At 40.7% G+C, this 19,142-nt stretch overlaps 1 protein-coding gene across 1 annotated transcript in view; it reads left to right on the forward strand.

Annotated features, from left to right (window-relative positions):
* The window catches only part of gareml (GRB2 associated, regulator of MAPK1-like), a 286,660-nt gene that overhangs the window by 86,179 nt on the left and 181,339 nt on the right, over window positions 1–19,142 (forward strand). Inside the window, exon 2 of the mRNA XM_060822069.1 lies at window positions 702–842. Coding sequence (XP_060678052.1) covers window positions 702–842 — 141 coding nt within the window. The remainder of the gene's footprint in view (window positions 1–701; window positions 843–19,142) is intronic.

A 19,142-nucleotide genomic window follows, 5' to 3' on the forward strand; every position in this document is an offset into this window, starting at 1 on the left:
AGGGGGAGCAGATTTAGAACTGAGATGAGGAGGAACTTCTTCACCAAAGGTGTTGTAAATCTGTGGAATTCCCTGCCCTGTGAAACTGTTGAGGCTGCCTTGTTAAATGATTTTAAGGCAAAGACAAAATGTTGAACAGTAAAGGAGTTAAGGGTGATCGTGAGCAGACGGGTATGTGAAGTTGAGACTATGAAAAGATCAGCCATGATCTGATTGAATAGTGGAGCAGGGTCAATGGGCCACTTTGCCTACTCCTGCTCCTGGTTCGTATTTGTTCTTACTGCATAGCAATGGTCAGTTCTGCTGATTTTATTGCTTTTCTTCCTGCAACATGATAACAGTTGCTTTAAGAGGGACACAAAGCTACAATACTGATTGTATTTGTCTAGATTTCATTGCCATGATTGATGACATTCTTATGGTGTGTGGCATCTTCTAAACTCTCTTGAGTACGCTTCAGCCTTACCAAATCTGTCAGGACATCTGTCCTTGTCTTACACTGTTTGTAGTTCTGTCTCCCTTTCATCCTATTTGTGCCATAATGCATCATTTAAATCACGTAAAATCCCAACTCACTTAATATATCACTAATGCTTTCATTAAACATTTAGCTCTAAATTGAATAATAACCTGAAATTTAAACAAGTCTTTGGATATTCTATCAGAATCCATTTACATGTGTTCTTTGGATTCTTTTTCAGGGGAATATATAGAGGGATTGACCGACCAGGATCTATTACTAATCCATTCATGCAGGCAGTGGACAACAGTGACTGCACACAGCTTAGAGGAGGGCCACTATGTGATTGGACCGAAGATTGACATCCCTCTGCAGTACCTCGGTAAGGAAAGCAATAAGATGAAAGCAATGATGTTTCCAAATTTGGGAAAAGTGTAGAGGTTACCTTCACTTTATGGATCTGGGTAATTAATCAGTTAAATCTTTGCAGTTGAATGCCATGAAGCATGCAGCCTGATGATCATTGAATTAGGTTTCTACCTTGTATCAACTCATGTTGTCAAAGTCAATTAAGAATTAAGTATTCAATGTGAAATAGTAAGTAATTCTTAGCTAAACAGGGTCATAAAAAAGTTTCAATGTTTACCTCAATTGATTATGCAGCCTACTGCATGCATGTTATTCTGAAAGGCCCTAACCCTAATAGACCCAGAATGCAGTTCAATCTCTCCAAATGGTATTAGCATTTAGTAAATTCATAACAATGCTTCGCTTAATCAGATCATCACTCACTGCTGACTTGTTTCTGATTGAATTGATCTGGTTATTTGTGGATGAAAAAATGCAATGAGAAATAACAATACAACCTCTTCTGTTGCTATTATAGAGTCATGGAGTCATAGAGATGTACAGCATGGAAACAGACCCTTCGGTCCAATCCGTCCATGCCGACCAGATATCCCAACCCAATCTAGTCCCAAGTGCCAGCACCCGGCCCATATCCCTCCAAACCCTTCCTATTCATATACCCATCCAAATGCCTCTTAAATGTTGCAATTGTACCAGCCTCCACCACATCCTCTGGCAGCTCATTCCATACATGTACCATCCTCTGTGTGAAAAAGTTGCCCCTTAGGTCTCTTTTGTATCTTTCCCCTCTCACCCTAAACTTATGCCCTCTAGTTCTGGACTCTCTGACCCAGGGAAAAGACTTTGTCTATTTACCCTGTCCATGCCCCTCATAATTTTGTAAACCTCTATAAGGTCACCCCTCAGCCTCCGACGCTCCAGAGAAAACAGCCCCAGCCTGTTCAGCCTCTGCCTGTAGCTCAGATCCTCCAAGCCTGGCAACATCCTTGTAAATCTTTTCTGAACCCTTTCAAGTTTCACAACATCTTTCCAATAAGAAGGAGACCAGAATTGCACACAATATTCCAATAATGGCCTAACCAATGTCCTGTACAGCTGCAACATGACCTCCCAACTCCTGAACTCAATACTCTGACCAATAGAGGAAAGCATACCAAACGCCTTCTTCGCTATCCTGTCTACCTGCGACTCCACTTTCAAGGAACTATGAACCTGCACTCCAAGGTCTCAGCAAAAGAGTATTTCCTAGGTCAAACAATTGGTGATAAACAGTTAATAATGACCAATAGCTTTAATAACATTGAGGTAAATATGTGAACTAAAACTAGTTCCTCTGTCCTTTGGTCCAAATGAACAGTTACGTTGTAATAAAACTTCCATGGAATTTAAATCACATAGAAGAGGAGATGGTTCCAGTTGCATGGCAGATTATAAAATTAATAGTAAAGGAACAGGTAGGATTGCTGGTTCATGATGGGATTGATTGTTACCAGGAAGAAAAGGAAGGGACAGAATGTGCGAATGTCATATTGAACCAAGGAACCATGAAACTATTGGGAATGTCAGTAATAGAATAAACTTAAGATCTTTGCATCTTGATTAGATTAGATTATTTACAGTGTGGAAACAGGCCCTTCGGCCCAACAAGTCCACACCAACCCGCCGAAGCACAACCCACCCATACCCCTACATTTACCCCTTACCTAACACTACGGGCAATTTAGCATGGCCAATTCACCTGACCCGCACATCTTTGGACTGTGGGAGGAAACCGGAGCACCCGGAGGAAACCTACGCAGACACGGGGAGAACGTGCAAACTCCACACAGTCAGTCGCCTGAGTCGGGAATTGAACCCGGGTCTCAGGTGCTGTGAGGCAGCAGTGCTAACCACTGTGCCACCGTGCCGCCCATGAGCATTCAGAATAAGTTAGATGAACTGATGGCACAAATCAAGATACAGTGCGGTCACAGGGCTTTAGACTAGTTAAATGGAGGTTGGGTTCAGGAGAGGTTGTGAAAGTTTCCAGAATAAGTAACAGTAGAGAGAGAATGGAAAGGGTTCAACTTCAGGCATAACAGATAAGGGGGCAACCAAGATAGGGGCAGTGGTCCATACAGGATTGAGGGTGTTGTGCTTAAATGCACGCTGCTTACGAAACAAGGTAAGTGAGCTTGTAGTACAGTTTGAAATTGGTGCATATGATGTTATGGATAGCATAGAGATGTGGTTGCATGGACATCAGGGAACGAAATATCCAGGGACACATGACTTATAGTTGGACAGGCTTAAGGGGGAAGTGAAGTAAGGGGCGGGGTTGCCTTGTTAATAAGCAGTGAAGTTAAATTGATAGCAAGAAGTGATTTAGAAGGTGTATATGTGTGAATAGAGTTGAGGAACCGTGAAGGAAAAAAAGACTCTGGGAGTTGTGCACAGGCTTCCTAACAGTACTCAGGATATGGGGCAGAAAATAAAATAAAGTCATGTAAGTAAGGCACTATAATTGTAATCATGGGGGCTTCAAAATGCAGATGGACTGGGAAAATGAGGTTGGTACTGAATTCCAAGAAAAGGAATTTGTAGAATGTCTGCAAGATGGTTTTTGGAGCAACTTTGGTAGAACCCGTTTGGGAACGGGCAATTCTGGATTGAGTGATGTGCAGTAGAGTCATAGAGATGTACAGCACGGAAATGGACCCTTCAGTTCAACTTGTCCATGTTGATCAGATATCCTAAATTAATCTAGTTCCATTTTCCAGCACTTGGCCCATACCCCTCTAAACCCCTCCTATTCATATATCCATCCAGATGCCTTTTAAGTGCTATAATTATAGAACATAGAACATAGAAAAATACAGCGCAGTACAGGACCTTTGGCCCTTGATTTTGTGCTGACCCAAGCCCACCTAACCTACACTAGCCCACTATCTTCCATGTGTCTATCCAATGCCCGTTTAAATGCCCATAAAGAGGGAGAGTCCACCACTGTTACTGGCAGGGCATTCCATGAACTCACGACTCGCTGAGTAAAGAATCTACCCCTAACATCTGTCCTATACCTACCACCCCTTAATTTAAAGCTGTGTCCCTTAGTAACAGCTGACTCCATACGAGAAAAAAGGTTCTCACTGTCAACCCTATCTAAACCCCTAATCATCTTGTACACCTCTATCAAGTCACCCCTAAACCTTCTTTTCTCCAATGAAAACAGCCCCAAGTGCCTCAGCCTTTCCTCATACGATCTTCCTACCATGCCAGGCAACATCCTGGTAAACCTCCTCTGCACTCGTTCCAGTGCCTCCACATCCTTCCTATAGTATGGCGACCAAAACTGCACACAATACTCCAGATGCGGCTGCACCAGAGTCTTATCCAACTGCAACATGACCTCAGGACTCCGGAACTCAATTCCTCTACCAATAAAAGCCAATACGCCATATGCCTTCTTCACAGCACTATTAACCTGGGTGGCAACTTTCAGAGATCTGTGTACATGGACACCAAGATCCCTCTGCTCATCCACACTACCAAGTATCCAACCATTAGCCCAGTACCCCATCTTCTTGTTACTCTTACCAAAGTGAATCACTTCACACTTACCTACATTGAACTCCATTTGCCACCTTTCTGCCCAGCTCTGCAGCTTATCTATATCCTGCTGTAACCTGCCACATCCTTCCTCACTGTCAACCACTCCACCGACTTTCATATCATCTGCAAACTTGCTCACCCAACCTTCTAGCCCCTCCTCCAGGTCATTTATAAAAATGACAAACAGCAATGGTCCCAAAACAGATCCTTGCGGAACACCGCTAGTAACTACACTCCAAGATGAACCTTTACCATCAACTACTACCCTCTGTCTTCTTCCAGCTAGCCAATTCCTAATCCAAACCTCTAATGCACCCTCAATGCCATACCTCCGTATTTTTTGCAGTAGCCAACCACGGGGAACCTTATCAAATGCCTTACTAAACTCCATATACACCACATCTACTGCTTTACCCTCGTCCACCTCCTTAGTCACCTTCTCAAAGAATTCAGTAAGGTTTGTGAAGCACAACCTGCCCTTCACAAAACCATGCTGACTATCCTTGATCACGTTATTCCTATCCAGATGTTCATAAATCCTATCCCTTACAATTCTCTCTAAGACTTTGCCCACAACAGAAGTGAGACTCACCGACCTATAGTTACTAGGGTTATCCCTACTCCCCTTCTTGAACAAGGGAACCATATTTGCTATCCTCCAGTCTTCTGGCACTATTCCTGTAGACAATGAAGACACAAAAATCACGGCCAATGGCTCTGCAATCTCCTCCCTTGCTTCCCAGAGAATCCTAGGATAAATGCCATCAGGCCCAGGGGACTTATCTATTTTCACCCTTTCCAGAATTTCCAACACCTCTTCCCTACATACCTCAAAGCCATCCACTCTAATTAATTGTGACTCAATATTTACATCGGCAACAATGTCCTGTTCCTGAGTGAATACTGATGAAAAGTATTCATTCAGTGTCTCCCCATTCTCTTCATCCTCCACGCACAACTTCCCACTACTATCCTTGACTGGACCTATTCCTACCATAGTCATTCTTTTATTCCTGACATACCTATAGAAAGCCTTTGGGTTTTCCCTAATCCTACCAACCAAGGACTTCTCATGTCCCCTCCTTGCCGCTCTTAGCTCTCTCTTTAGCTCCTTCCTGGCTACCTTATAACTCTCAATCGCCCCAATTGAACCTTCACGCCTCATCTTTCCATAGGCCGCCCTCTTCCCTTTAGCAAGGGATTCCAATTCCTTATTAAACCATGGCTCCCTCACACGACCCTTTCCTCCCTGCCTGACAGGTACATACTTATCAAGGACACTCAATAGTTGCTCCTTGAACAAGCTCCACATATCGATTGTGCTCTTCCCTTGAAGCCTACTTTTCCAAGCCACGCAAGCTAAGTCATGCCTCACCGCATCATAATTTCCCTGCCCCCAGTTATAACTCTTGCCCTGCAGTGCACACTTATCCCTCTCCATCACTAGAGTAAAAGTCACCAAATTGTGGTCACTGTCCCCAAAGTGCTCACCTACCTCCAATTCTAACACCTGGCCTGGTTCGTTACCCAGAACCAAATCCAGTATGGCCTCACCTCTTGTTGGCCTGTCTACATATTGTGTCAGGAAACCCTCCTGCACACATTGGACAAACACCGACCCATCTAACGTACTTGAGCTATAGCTTTCCCAGTCAATATCTGGAAAGTTAAAGCCCCCATAACAATCACCCTATTACTTTCACTCTTCTCCTGAATCATCCTCGCAATCCTTTCTACTACGTCTCTAGGACTATTAGGAGGCCTGTAGAAAACTCCTAATTGAACAGGCCTCCATCACTTTCTATGGCAGGTCATTCCATACACACACCACCCTTTTCATGAAAATATTACCCTTAGGTCCCTTTCAAATCTTTCCACTCCCATCCTCAACCTATGCCTTCTAGTTCTGGACTCCCCCATCCCAGGGGAAAGACCTTGTTTATTTACCCTATCCATGGCCCTCATGATTTTCTAATCCTCTATAAGGTCACCCCTCAGCCTCTGACACTTTAGGGAAAACAGTCCCAGCCTATTCAGCCTCTCCTTTAGCAGGAAGCCTCCAACCCTGGTAATATTCTTGTAAATCTATTCTGAACCCTTTCAAGTTTCACAACATCCTTCCTATAGGAGGGACACTAGATTTGCAGGATGTTAAGCTGAAGGAACCAGCAGGGGCCAGTGACCATGATATGATCAAATTCACCCTGAGAGGGAGAAGCTGGAATCAGATGTCATGGTATCACAATTGATTAATGGTAACTTTAAAGACATGAGGGAACAGTTGACCAGAGATGATTGGAAGGGAAGCCTAGCAGGGATGATAGTGGAGTATCAATGGCAGGAATTTCTGGGATAATTTGTAAGGCGCTACAGAAATTCATCTTGAGGAGGAAGAAAATTTCAAGGGGGAGGATAAGGTAACCATTGTTGATAAGGGAAACCAGGGACAGTATAAAATCAAAAGTAAAAGCAATGTAGTGAAGATTAGTGGGAAGCCAGAGGATTGGGAAGCCTTTAAAATCCAGCAAAGATAACTTAAAAAAAAGGGAGAAGATGAAATAAGGGTAAGCTAGCTAGTCATATAAAATAAAATTACAAGAGTTACTTTAGAAATATAAAAGGGAAGGGGTGAGTGAGAAAGGCAAAAGTGGACATTGGACTGCTGGAAAATGATGCTGAAGACCTCGTAATGGGGAAACAAAGAAAAGGCAGAGGAACAGAAGAGGTATTTTTCATCAGTCTTCACAATGGAAGACACCAGTAACATACCAGAACTTAAAGAGAATTGGGGAGTGAGGTGAACGTAGTGGCCGTCACTAAGAAGGTGGTGCTGGGGAAGCTGAATGGTATGAAGGTGAATAAATCACTTGGATCAGATGAACTAACCCCCAAAGTTCTGAAGGAGACATCATTGAGGAATTAGTAGTGATCCTTCAATCAGGTAGGGTCCCAGAGGACTGAAAAATGACTTTTGTAACGCCCCTGTTTAAGGAGGGATGGAGGTGGAAGATGGGAAGTTAAAGAACAGTTAGCCTGACTTTGGTCGTTGGTAAAATTTGAGAGTCCATTACTAAGGATGTTATTGTGGAATATTTCACTCAGAGGGCGTATGTTCATTTATGGATCAGGAACTGTAAGATAGGAACACAAGAAGCCATTCAGCCCTTCATGCCTGCTCCCCCATTCATAGGATCTTGGCTGATATGATATTTCTCATGTCTACTTCCTGCATTTTCCCCATAACTATTATTTCTCCAGCTAATCAAAAATCTATTGGTCTCAGTCTTAAATCTACTCAAGGGCTCTGCCTTCACTGCTCTCCACAGCAAGGAGTTCCAAAGACTCTCAACCCTCTGAGAGAAGAATTTCCTCTTCATCTCAGACTGAAATTGGTGCCCCTTTATTCTGAGGCTATGCCCTCGTGTTCTAGACTTTCCCATGTAGGGGAAACACCCTCTCAGCATTTACCCTGTCAAGCCCATTAAGAATCCCATACATTTCAATGAGATCATCTCTCATTCTTCTAAACTCCAGTGAGTAGAGTCCAAACCTGTTTATCCTTTGCTTGTAATCAATCCATCCGTACAGGGGATCACCAGAGTCAACCTTCTCTGCACTGCCTCCAATAAAGCAATACCTTTCCTTAAATCAGGGGAGGAAAGCTGCTCACAGCCCTCCTGATGTGGTCTCCAGCATCTTGTTCAGTTGCAGTAAGACTTCTCTACTTGTACAAGCCAAACCCTTTGAAATAAGGGCCAGTACTCTATCAGATATCCTGATTATCTGCTGCACCTGTGTACTAGCTTTCTGTGTTTTGTGCACAAATTCCCCCAAGTCCTTTTGTATTGCAGCTTTCTGCAGTTTTTCTCCAGTTAAATAATACCCTGTTCTTCTGTTCTCCCTACCAAAATGAAAAACTTCACATTTTCCCACAATGTACTCTATTTGCCATACATTTGCCCACTTAACCAATCAATATCTCTCTGTTAGCTGTTTGTATCCCTCTTAGAGTCAGTCTTTCCATCTATTTTAGTGTCATCTGCAAATTTGGTGACAATATAATCACTTCCTTTTTGCAAGTCATTAATGTGTATTATAAACACTTGTGGTCCCAGCACTGATCCCTGTGGAGCCCCACTAGTCATGGGTTGCCTATTTGCCAAGAACCCCTTATCCCCCCTTGCTGTTTCCTGCGCATAAACCAAGTCCCTTTCCGGACATTATGTCTAATACCATTGTCGCTAGTCTTAGGACATAACCTTTTGCGAGGTACCTTGTTGAACACCTTTTGGAGTCCAAATATATCTATTGGTTCTTCTTTATCCACTCTGGTTGAGACTTACTCAAAAAGATCAAATAAATTATTTAGACATGATTTCCTTTTCATAAAGACATTCTGACTCTGCTTGATTAGATTATGATTTTCTAAATGTTCTGCTATTACTTCCTTCATAATTGATCCCAATACTTTTCCAACAATAGGTGTTAAGGTTAATCGGCGTATAATTACCCACATTTTGTCTCTCTCTATTTTTGAATATGAGAGTCACATTAAGCAACTTTCCAATCCTCTAGTACTTCTCCAGAATGCAACAATTTTTGGAAAATTACAATCAATGCATCCACTATATTGTAGCTACTTATTGTAGAATCCTAAACTTAAAGCCATCAGAACCAGGGGACTTATCTGCCTTGATACCCATTGGTTTGTCCAATGCTACTTCTCTAGTGATGGCGATGGTGCTTAATTCCTCTACCTATACTCCTTAGTATTAATGGAATGTCACAGTATCTTCCACCACTGCTGGTATGGAGGGAAAGTCTTATGAAGAAAGGTTGAGGGACTTAAGGCTGTTTACATTAGTGGGAAGGTTGAGAGGTGACTTAATTGAGACAAACAAGATAAACAGAGGGTTAGATCGAGTGGGCAGTGAGAGCTTTTATCCTTGGTTGATGATGGCTAGCTTGAGGGGTGATAGATATAGGACAGATGTCAGAGGTAGTTTCTTTACTCAGAGTAGTAGTAGGGATGTGGAACGCACTGTTTGCAACAGTTGTAGACGCGCCAACTTTACGAGCATTTAAATGTTATTAGATAGGCATATGGACGCAAATGGAATAGTATAGATTAGATAGGTTTCAGATTGCTTTCACAAGATGCCCAACATCGGGGGCCAAAGGGCCTGTACTGCATTGTAATGTTTTATATGTTCTAATGTCAATTGGCTGCCTGCCAAGGTAGACTAGAGTAGATTTATTTGTCATTTCTACCATATACAACTGATACATAAAAAAATGAGAAAGCATTCCTCCAGGACCAAGGACAGCATAAACTACACAATCATACACAGGGCAGCATTAAGTGCATAAGAAATGCAAAACATGCAAGCTACAGTATAATAAAGGAATGATAATTAATACACATTTTTCTAGCAGCAATTTGAAGTCATGCAAAGAATTTCAGATGGAAACTAGTCCAATCATACAGTGTTAATGAGGCTGATGGCTTGTGGGAAGAAACTGTTGCACAGTCTGTGCGAGACTGAATCCTCCGATATCTTCTGCCAGATGTCAGGATGGAGAAGAGTTTGAGTGAGGGATGTGTAGGGTCTTCCACAATGCTCTAAGCCTTTTGGATGTGGTGTAAATGTCTGAATAGAGGGGAAGAGAGATCCCAATGATCTTCTGAGCTGTCCTCACTATCCATTGTAAGGTCTTACGATCCGAAATGGTGCAATTCCCGAACAAAGCAATGATACACTAGCTCAGAATACTCTCAATGAACCCTCATTAGAACGTGATGAGGAATGCGGGGTGGGAGATGGACTTTCCTCAGTCTACACTGAAAGTAGAGTAGTTGCTAGGCTTTTTTGGCTATAGAGCTGGTGTTGAGGGATCAGGTGGCTGTAGTGCCAAATTGTGTGGCTCCCTGAATGTGTCTGGACCCCAAACTGTTCTTCAAAAGAAACAGCCCAAAAGGTCTAATTTTGGTAAAACACAAATGATGCAGCTGTCTTGCTCTGTGCTACAAGAATGGTATATTCTAGCCATGAAAAGAGACCAACAAACATGGAAAAAATATTTTTTTTATTGATTTTTCTCCAAAAAATGACAGCAAAACAAGGTTCAATCACAAGCAATAAACAACAGTATCCTTTTATAGTTTGCTGTGCTGCCAAATGCTTCAACAAACTATTATTCATCTCTTCTGCATTATTAAAGGTGCTTTTATATTCCTTTATTGATCTTATTTCTCCCCACGCTAGAGCTTTCTAATGTTTGTATTTTTTTTCAGGTTTAGACTATGTAAGGTTTCTGTATAATTTCCCTTAGTAGAGTTATTAGGAATGTTAAGAGAAGCACACATTTTTCTTAATCAACTTGAATGCAATTGCAGAATCAGTACATTATAACAAAAAATGTCTCCAAAGTTTCCAAAGAAAGCATTAAAAAGAATTGCTGTATTTGAGTTAATATTTGCAGAAATTTGATCCCTGGATTTGTTTGTTATGTGATTACTATACTTTAGCAAAAAGTCTAACATAACTGAATACTATCGATGAAGGAAGAACAGCCATGTTAATCTCTATATTAATAAATGATCAGTGAAAGATTCTTGATGTCGAGTGAAGTATTGGCTGATATAAGCCAGAACAGGCTTTGCCTAACTTTCCCTAAACTATTCTGTTTAGTATTGAAAATCAAGCTGCATCTGTTTTGTATGCTTTCATTCCTGTTTCCATGGAGATTCCCATTATTGATGAGAACTGCAGTGTTACATGGTGATTCAGACAGAGAACTCAATCCCTCCGTGGCCAATTCTAAAATGACTAAAAGCAGCTTCTGTTTAGAACCTTGCAGCAGATTATGAAAGTGAAAAGAAAAACAAGACAGCAAAAAAAAAACAACAGGGTAAAAGGGAGAGAAAACAGTATAGCTATGAGAAGACAAGGAAAATTGAGGAAGAATTTTGAGAAAGAAAATGGGGGGCGAAGGGGGATAAGAGAAGAAAGCTAGCAAAAAAAAATCAAACTAATTGCTGACGTTCCTTACATTGCAGTTATCTTATACAGAGAGATGCAGCTCAGCGTTGCCAACTTTGTAAGGGGTGACATCATTTAATATTTTGGTCATGTCCTCTCAATGCTACTTGGTTTGTATTTTGAATTGGCCTGCATCTGTAATTTCACTTCCAACTATAGTCAATGGGTGGGTGTACAGCGATGGAGACTATCCCTTAAATGATGCCTCTCAGACAGTTTTCTAAATTCAGATTCTATTATAGCCCCATTTGTTGTTGATGTTAAGATAATTATGAAAGCAAGTTGTGAGGAGGACATAAAGACTCTGCAAAGGGATATATATACATTGAACGTGCTGTCAAAAAATAGAATAATATGAAGTTGTCCACTTAAACAGAAAAAATAGATAAAAAATATTATTTTGTGGTACTGTAAACTTCAGAATTTTAATGACTGTTCATAGATTGAAAGAATCAGCAATGACTCTGTCTGGAATAAACGGTTAGGGGACAAGGACAAACTGTTCTACAGGAACTGGAAACCATTAGCCATTCCTGGGAAAAGAATTACAGTTAAAGCTACATAAACAAACTGTTTTAACAACTGCTTGAAAACTGTCTGCCTTATGCCACAAGGACAATTGATTGCCCTACAGAAGAATTTAAGACGGTAATTACAGGAAATTTGTGTCTTCGATATCAAATTAACAAGAAACAGTATTGGTATGGAGGCAAGCTGCAGGCGTGCAATATTGTGAATGAAAGAATCTAAAGGATATCAATCATGTTGCACTATAAACTAGAAATTACTATAAGAATTCAACTCCAGGACTCTTCAGTAGCAGAACTCTGGAGAACAATACTGCATGAGACTTGAATCCTGGATATCAAGAGACCAACACTGTTGGTTGGAATGATAGCTAAACTCCACCATTAATCAGGTAATAGCCAAGTTGCATCGTGAAGCCTAACTTGCTCACTTGAGATGTCTTATTTTGGTTATGACATGCATTAGGGTTTCAATAATTATTTGATTGTCTGAGATTTCTTAATAACAATTGAAAGCATGTAGTAGTAATTTACAAACAAAAGTCAAATACTAATTTTCATTGGCTGACTTAAAAGCGCTGACCGAGCTAGTTGAGTCCTAAAGGACAAAGCATGGACTGAATCTAATAAATTCTCTTTACCACATTACCTGCCTGTTACTGTTGCATCTGTCCATGATAGTATTGGTAGAAATGACTGTTGCACTGTCTTCATGGAGACAAAGTTATGTCTTCACATTGAAGATGCTCTCCATTGTGTTGCAAAATCAGATTGATTTTGAACTGATTGAGCAATCCCAAAACCAGGGATCCATGAGGCACTGTGGGCCATTTTCAGCAGCAGAATTATTCTTAAACACAATCTACAACCTCATAGTTTGGTACAACCCCCATGGCTATCAAGCTAAGGGATCAAACCTGGTTCAATGGAGTGTGCAGGAGGGCACGCCGGCACTAACACCAGACGAATCTACAAATGAATTGTCCACCTGGTGAAGCTACCAAACAGAATCCTTCATGTGCCAAACAGCATTAGCAGCAAGTGACATACAGATGGACAGAGTTAAGCAATTTCACAATGAACAGATCAAATGTAAGCTTTGCCTCCTTACCCATCTAGTTGTGAATTCTGGCAGACAGTTAACTCACTGGAGGAGAAGGCAGGAAAGCAAAGCTGAGGGTTATCAGATCAGCCATCGTCTTGTTGAACAGCTGAGTCATTTCAATAGGGCAAATAGCCCAGTTCTGTTCCTAGATCCTATGCGATTGTGTTTTGCAAGTTGGAACAGTGCTCATTGAAGTTTATAAGAAAAACAACTTATTGTACTGAAACACATAATATTCTGAGGAGCTGAAAGAATCTAGAACTGAAAGAGTTTAAGAATGAGGGGTTTCCCAGTTTAAGACAGAGATGAAAAGCAATTTGTTTTGAGAGTTGTCAGTTTTTGAAATTATCTTGAATAGAGAAGAATGGAAACTGAAATATTCGAAGTGTTAGATTTTCAACATCCAAAAGAGTGTAGGATTTCAGGTTGATAGGGGCAGATTGCTCACAGGCAGACAAACGGAAAAACTTAATGCCAAAGTTAGATCAGTCAAATGTTTATTGGATGATAGAGCAGATGCAAGGGGTCAAATGCACTGTTCTCACTCCTGTCTCTAATGATCTTATGGTTTTGTGGACACAGCAACATTAGAGGAGGATTACTACAACTATATATTGATACAGTTGACTTCGAATCAGTCAAACAGAGACATATAGCAAGTGCCATTGCTTTATATCTTATATCAGTATGTCTTCAATCACAGCAAATTCTTTTGGCAAGGATACAAATAAGCTTGACCAAGCAGCTAGAGTGCTCTGAGAATGTGGGTTAATATGATTGGATTATGTATCCTTGACCGAAATGAGAATTGGAAATAATTGCAAAGTTTGTTCAGTGAAATTCCTTGTCACCATTTGTGGGATTGATCAGACTTTCGTTATCGGCATTTGCATTTATTGTATTCACTCGTGGGCAGTGGGCATCGCTGGCTGGGCCACAGATAAGTTAAAACTTAGAATTCCTTTTACAAAGTTGATCTTGTCACACTTACAAATCAGAAATATTGTATTTGTGGCTGTGGTACAAATGTAGCAGGGTGTAACCTTCAACTGCCACTTTCATCTGTCATAGAACCCCATCCCAAATCGGAGGAATAGAGCTATTTAAATGTTCAGGGACATCCATGGCAGTGATAATAGAGATGGCTGCATCCACAGAGGCAGATCAGGAACCTGCTGTTATAAAATATTGAACCCAATGGCTGCATTAGGAAAAAGGCTGTATGCTGTATACGTTTTTTTTTCTGGCAAAGTGTGTACATTTTAGTTTTTACAAACTTTTTTGCCTAACGCCATGCAATCCTCCTTGAATTAATTGTTGTTTGTCATCTTCACATGTGATCCCATACCTGGGTGGCACAGTGGCTCAGTGGTTAGCACTGCTGCCTCAGACCACCAGGATCCCAGGTTCTATTCCAGCCATGGACAACTGTCTGTGTGGAGTTTGCACATTCTCTCTGTGTCTGCTTGGGTTTCCTCCCACAGTCTAACTATGTGCAGGTCAGGTGAATTGGCCATGCTAAATTGCCCACACCGTTAGGTGTATTAGTCAGAGGGAAATCAGTCTGGGTGGGTAATTCTTACATCCCTGACATCTCACTAATCCTGAAATTCATATATCACATTACCCATTTGTGTGGTCAGCACAACATTCTTTGGGCATGATGGCAGCATCTTGTTAGTGGACACTAAAAATTGTAGAGATGCCATGCACTTAAATTGTATTTGAGGTAGATCGGGCCCTTGCCAAGGGAGGCATCCTTGGAGACCATTTGGATGCCAACAGGTCACTCAAGTGATGTTCTGTTCAGTGAATGGTTTCTGGGAGAGGAGTTTCCCATGTTTCCCATGCTCACATGTTTGAGATTGAGGGAATAATTCTTGTTTCACTGAAGCTAAAATAATTAATTTGTTTGTATGCCTCATTTATTTTAATTTTTAGATTAGATTAGATTACTTACAGCGTGGAAGTTTGGCCCTTTGGCCCAACAAGTCCACACCGACCCTCCAAAGCTCAACCCACCCATACCCCTACATTTACCCCTTACCTGACACTACGGGCAATTTAGCATGGCCAATTCACCTGACCCACACATCTCTGGACTGTGAGAGGAAACCGGAGCACCCGGAAGAAACCCACACAGACACGGGGAGAACGTGCAAACTCCACACAGTCAGTCGCCTGAGTCGGGAATTGAACCCGGGTCTCAGGCGCTGTAAAGCAGCAGTGCTAACCACTGTGCCACCGTGCCGCCCACAATGTACCTTCCTCTGTGAATATGTTTGTGCTGCTTTACCAGGCTGGATGGAAGCAGCAGTGCACATAGGGGTATCGAATGCTTGTGCATATAGTTCCAGGTGTTTTCTGGTGCTTTTCATCCAAGTGTCAGATTTGAAGGGAGAAAATGTACTTTATCTTTTTCTGGGTAGGATGGGGAGTAGAAACAAAATTAAAAATGCCTCACTTTCATAGATATTAGTTAGGTTCTCCACAGACACAAGTGAGATGTCAATTGCTCACAGTATTTGGTGGTTTCATATTTTGCAAGGTAGCATAAACTACTCTCCAGAACTACGCTGAGTGGGCTAGAGAGATAATGTGTGAGCTACTTTTGCACTATATTCTAAAATTGTTCTTTTGAACATTTGAGTTACAACACATAAAAGAAATAATAAAATTCAAACCGCATAATATCTCTTTGACCTGTGCTGATTCTGTGGAAAACACCTCCCCACATAAAGGATTTCTCCCCATCCCATAACTATATTCTCGGACAATTTACCATGAAATCTTTTTTGTGACTGCCTTCTATTTCCATGCTTTCTTCAGTTGTTACTACCGACTTATTACTGAGTAGACAGCTCCTTTTTCAATTGAAGTCGCTCCTCTGTGAATTACTGATGTGCTTCCTGCAGCATTACAGTTTGAGAAATGTTCTTGGCTTTTGGTTATGCAATGGCAACCACATCAGTATCTCTCCCCGCACGGTATTTAGCTGTTGTGGTTTCACAATTCATAAACTCAGAATAAAAGAGAAATACTGCAGATACTGAATATTTGAAGCAAATACAGAATGCTGGAGAAACTCAGCAGGTCTGGCAGCATCTGTGGGGAGAGAAACAGAGTTAATGCTTCAATTCAGATGTGACTCAGAATTCTCAAATATATATGCTACAATAATAAAAATGCAATTAATTTCATCATGGATATAATCACAAAGATTAAAATTTTAAAACAGCATATTTGAATTTGCATTCTCTGTCTCTGAATCTGAATGTCAATATTTTTTGTCTTAATTATTTTGGAATTTAGAAGGATGAGTTTCTGTTGTTCCATTTTCCTGTGCTCTTGATCTTAGAGTTTCAGGAAAAGGATTGAATAGATATTCATTGAATATCTATGTATTATCTAAACTAACCCATTTGGTTACATTAACTCTCTCAAACTATAGTGTAGAATTGACTGGTGAAAGGTAACACCCGTGCAACAAATAGCATTGTAACATTCATTTACAGCAGATGGTGATGGCATGATTTTAGTTTTATTTTGAGAGAATGAGGTAATTTAACCACCATAGTGCTGTTAATGGTCTGAGTGCTGCTTACTCTGGAGCTGATGCTTCCTAATAAATAGGTAATGTCTATCATGGAGTCATCTCTCACAATTATTGTACTTGAAGTAGACAACCAACAAGCTGGGGGAGGGTTCTTGTGACTAACATTTGGGCTTGGAAGAATGTTTTTGCCCATTTTTCCAAGGGTAATGGCAACTGAATTAACCTCCTTCATGAGTCATAATCCTTTCTAAATTAATCAACAATATTTAAACACAAATTTACTCACTTCGAAAATGGATGTACCTATTTGTAACCAGGGAAAGGTAAAATGAATTCAGTATCACATTGATGTTATGTGATTGTTAGTGTTTTACATCTTGTCAGCTTGTACAACCTACACTATTCTTTGCTCAGGTCTAGGTACTTTCCTTTCTCACATCAGAGCTTCGATATAAATTACTTGTGGGAAAGTAATGAAATATACAGGCCACAAAGATAGAAAACAGAATAAGAAATAAAGAAATGAGAGATTTAGGCAGGTCTTCACAGAGCTGGGACCCAGGCAGTTGGTGAGGTTGTCATCAGTGGTAATGTGATTAAAAGAGAAAATGTGTGATGTTGAATTTCTAGTATATTGACGTCTTGGAGTTATAGGATGGGTGGAGATTACAAAGTGGAGAAGGTAAGTATTTGTTTTGAAATTCCTTCAAGGATAATTATTTTAATTGGATAAAGAATCAAATACATTTTTCATCAAAAACCCAAATTGTAAGCCAAGAGGACTGCTAGTAGTAAATGCCATCATATATATTGTCACTTAAGGAAGGTTCATTGCTTATTCTACAAAACTTCAAAAGATTTTGCAAGTTATAGTCCAGGCCTTTTTATCGACAAGGGGATGAATAATTTGATTTACACCAGTGTTTTATTGTTAGTCTCACTTGGCAACCTCATCATATAAATGAAAGAGAATTTTTTAATACAAAATCTGTCACCCACAGAATTAAAAATTGCTCTTTGTTTAAAAAAGCAAGTGTCAAAGTATTCTTTTTTGTTGCTATGAACCAACTCTTAGGATAACTAATTACGCTAAATAACTTCGAGAACCTTTTTTTTGTAATCATGTTTAAAAAGCCTGTTTTCACAAACTTCTGAAATTACTGACTAAGGACCATACCGATGGGTCAGAGCAGTCCTGAAAGGTATTTGCTCGGTTTCTCGCTTTTTTTGTCAGATGATACATTCCAGCTTGACTGAGGTGCAGGTATTTCCTGTACCTGTCCTCCCACATTCTGAGGTCACTAAAGGAAGTAGAAGTGTGCTGCTTGTCAGAATTCCTAAGTCCTTTGCCTTGGTATACTGTATGTGTGCATGAGGCTTGCTTTACATCCTGGAAAAGTGGGATTCAGAATGGAGTTTCCTAGTTGGCATGGTAAAACTGCTGTTAAAGGGGAGGTAACAGTTGAGTGGTATTATAACTGGACTATCAATCCAGAGAGGTAAAAACAATGACTGCAGATGCTGGAAACCAGATTCTGGATTAGTGGTGCTGGAAGAGCACAGCAGTTCAGGCAGCATCCAATGAGCAGCAAAATCGACATTTCGGGCAAAAGCCCTTCATCAGGAATAAAGGCAGTGAGCCGGAAGCATGGAGAGGTGCTTCCAGCTCACTGCCTTTATTCCTGATGAAGGGCTTTTGCCCGAAACGTCGATTTCGCTGCTCATTGGATGCTGCCTGAACTGCTGTGCTCTTCCAGCACCACTGATCCAGTATCAATCCAGAGACTCAGGTAATGCTTTGGGTTGAAATCCCGCCACAGCAGATGATGGAATTTGAATTCAATTTTAAAAAAGCTGAAAGTCTAATGATGGCCATGAATTCATTGCCAGTTTGGTTCACTAATGTCCTAATGTCTACTTACCTGGCCTGGTCTACATCTGACTCCAGATTCACAGCAATGTGGTTGATTCTTAACTGCCCTCTGGGCAATTAGGGATGGGCAATAAATGCTGAGCTGACAATGCCCGCATGCTGTGAATGAATTAAAAATGATTAAAATGGAAATTTAAAAAAGGAATACATGTCAGGCCAAATTAATACTGCAAAACTCTTCACTCCTTCTCAAATGGATGGAGCAGAAAATAGTTGAAACTAAAACAACTATCTGTCATGAAATAGTCCAAAACTTTGACCAGCTGAGTTGAAGGTGCAGCAATCTTTGTTCATCAGTGTGGTATATACGTGAGTAGAAGTTAAGAGATGGGAATGTTCTCATGCTATTGTAGCTCATGGTATTTGTGGTTAAGGTCACTGGGAGGGTGGTCCTGTCAACTCATTTTAGTGAAATTAATTATATCAGATCAGCCGTAATTTCATTGAAGGGTGGAGCAGACTTGGCGACTGAATGGCCTACTTTTGCTCCTATGTCTTACGGTGAAATACTGTAATGAGTTCTTAGGTTCCATCTACTCCAGCCATACAGCACTAGTA

The sequence above is a fragment of the Hemiscyllium ocellatum genome, chromosome 3, assembly GCF_020745735.1.
Source record: "Hemiscyllium ocellatum isolate sHemOce1 chromosome 3, sHemOce1.pat.X.cur, whole genome shotgun sequence".
Taxonomy (NCBI): domain Eukaryota; kingdom Metazoa; phylum Chordata; class Chondrichthyes; order Orectolobiformes; family Hemiscylliidae; genus Hemiscyllium; species Hemiscyllium ocellatum.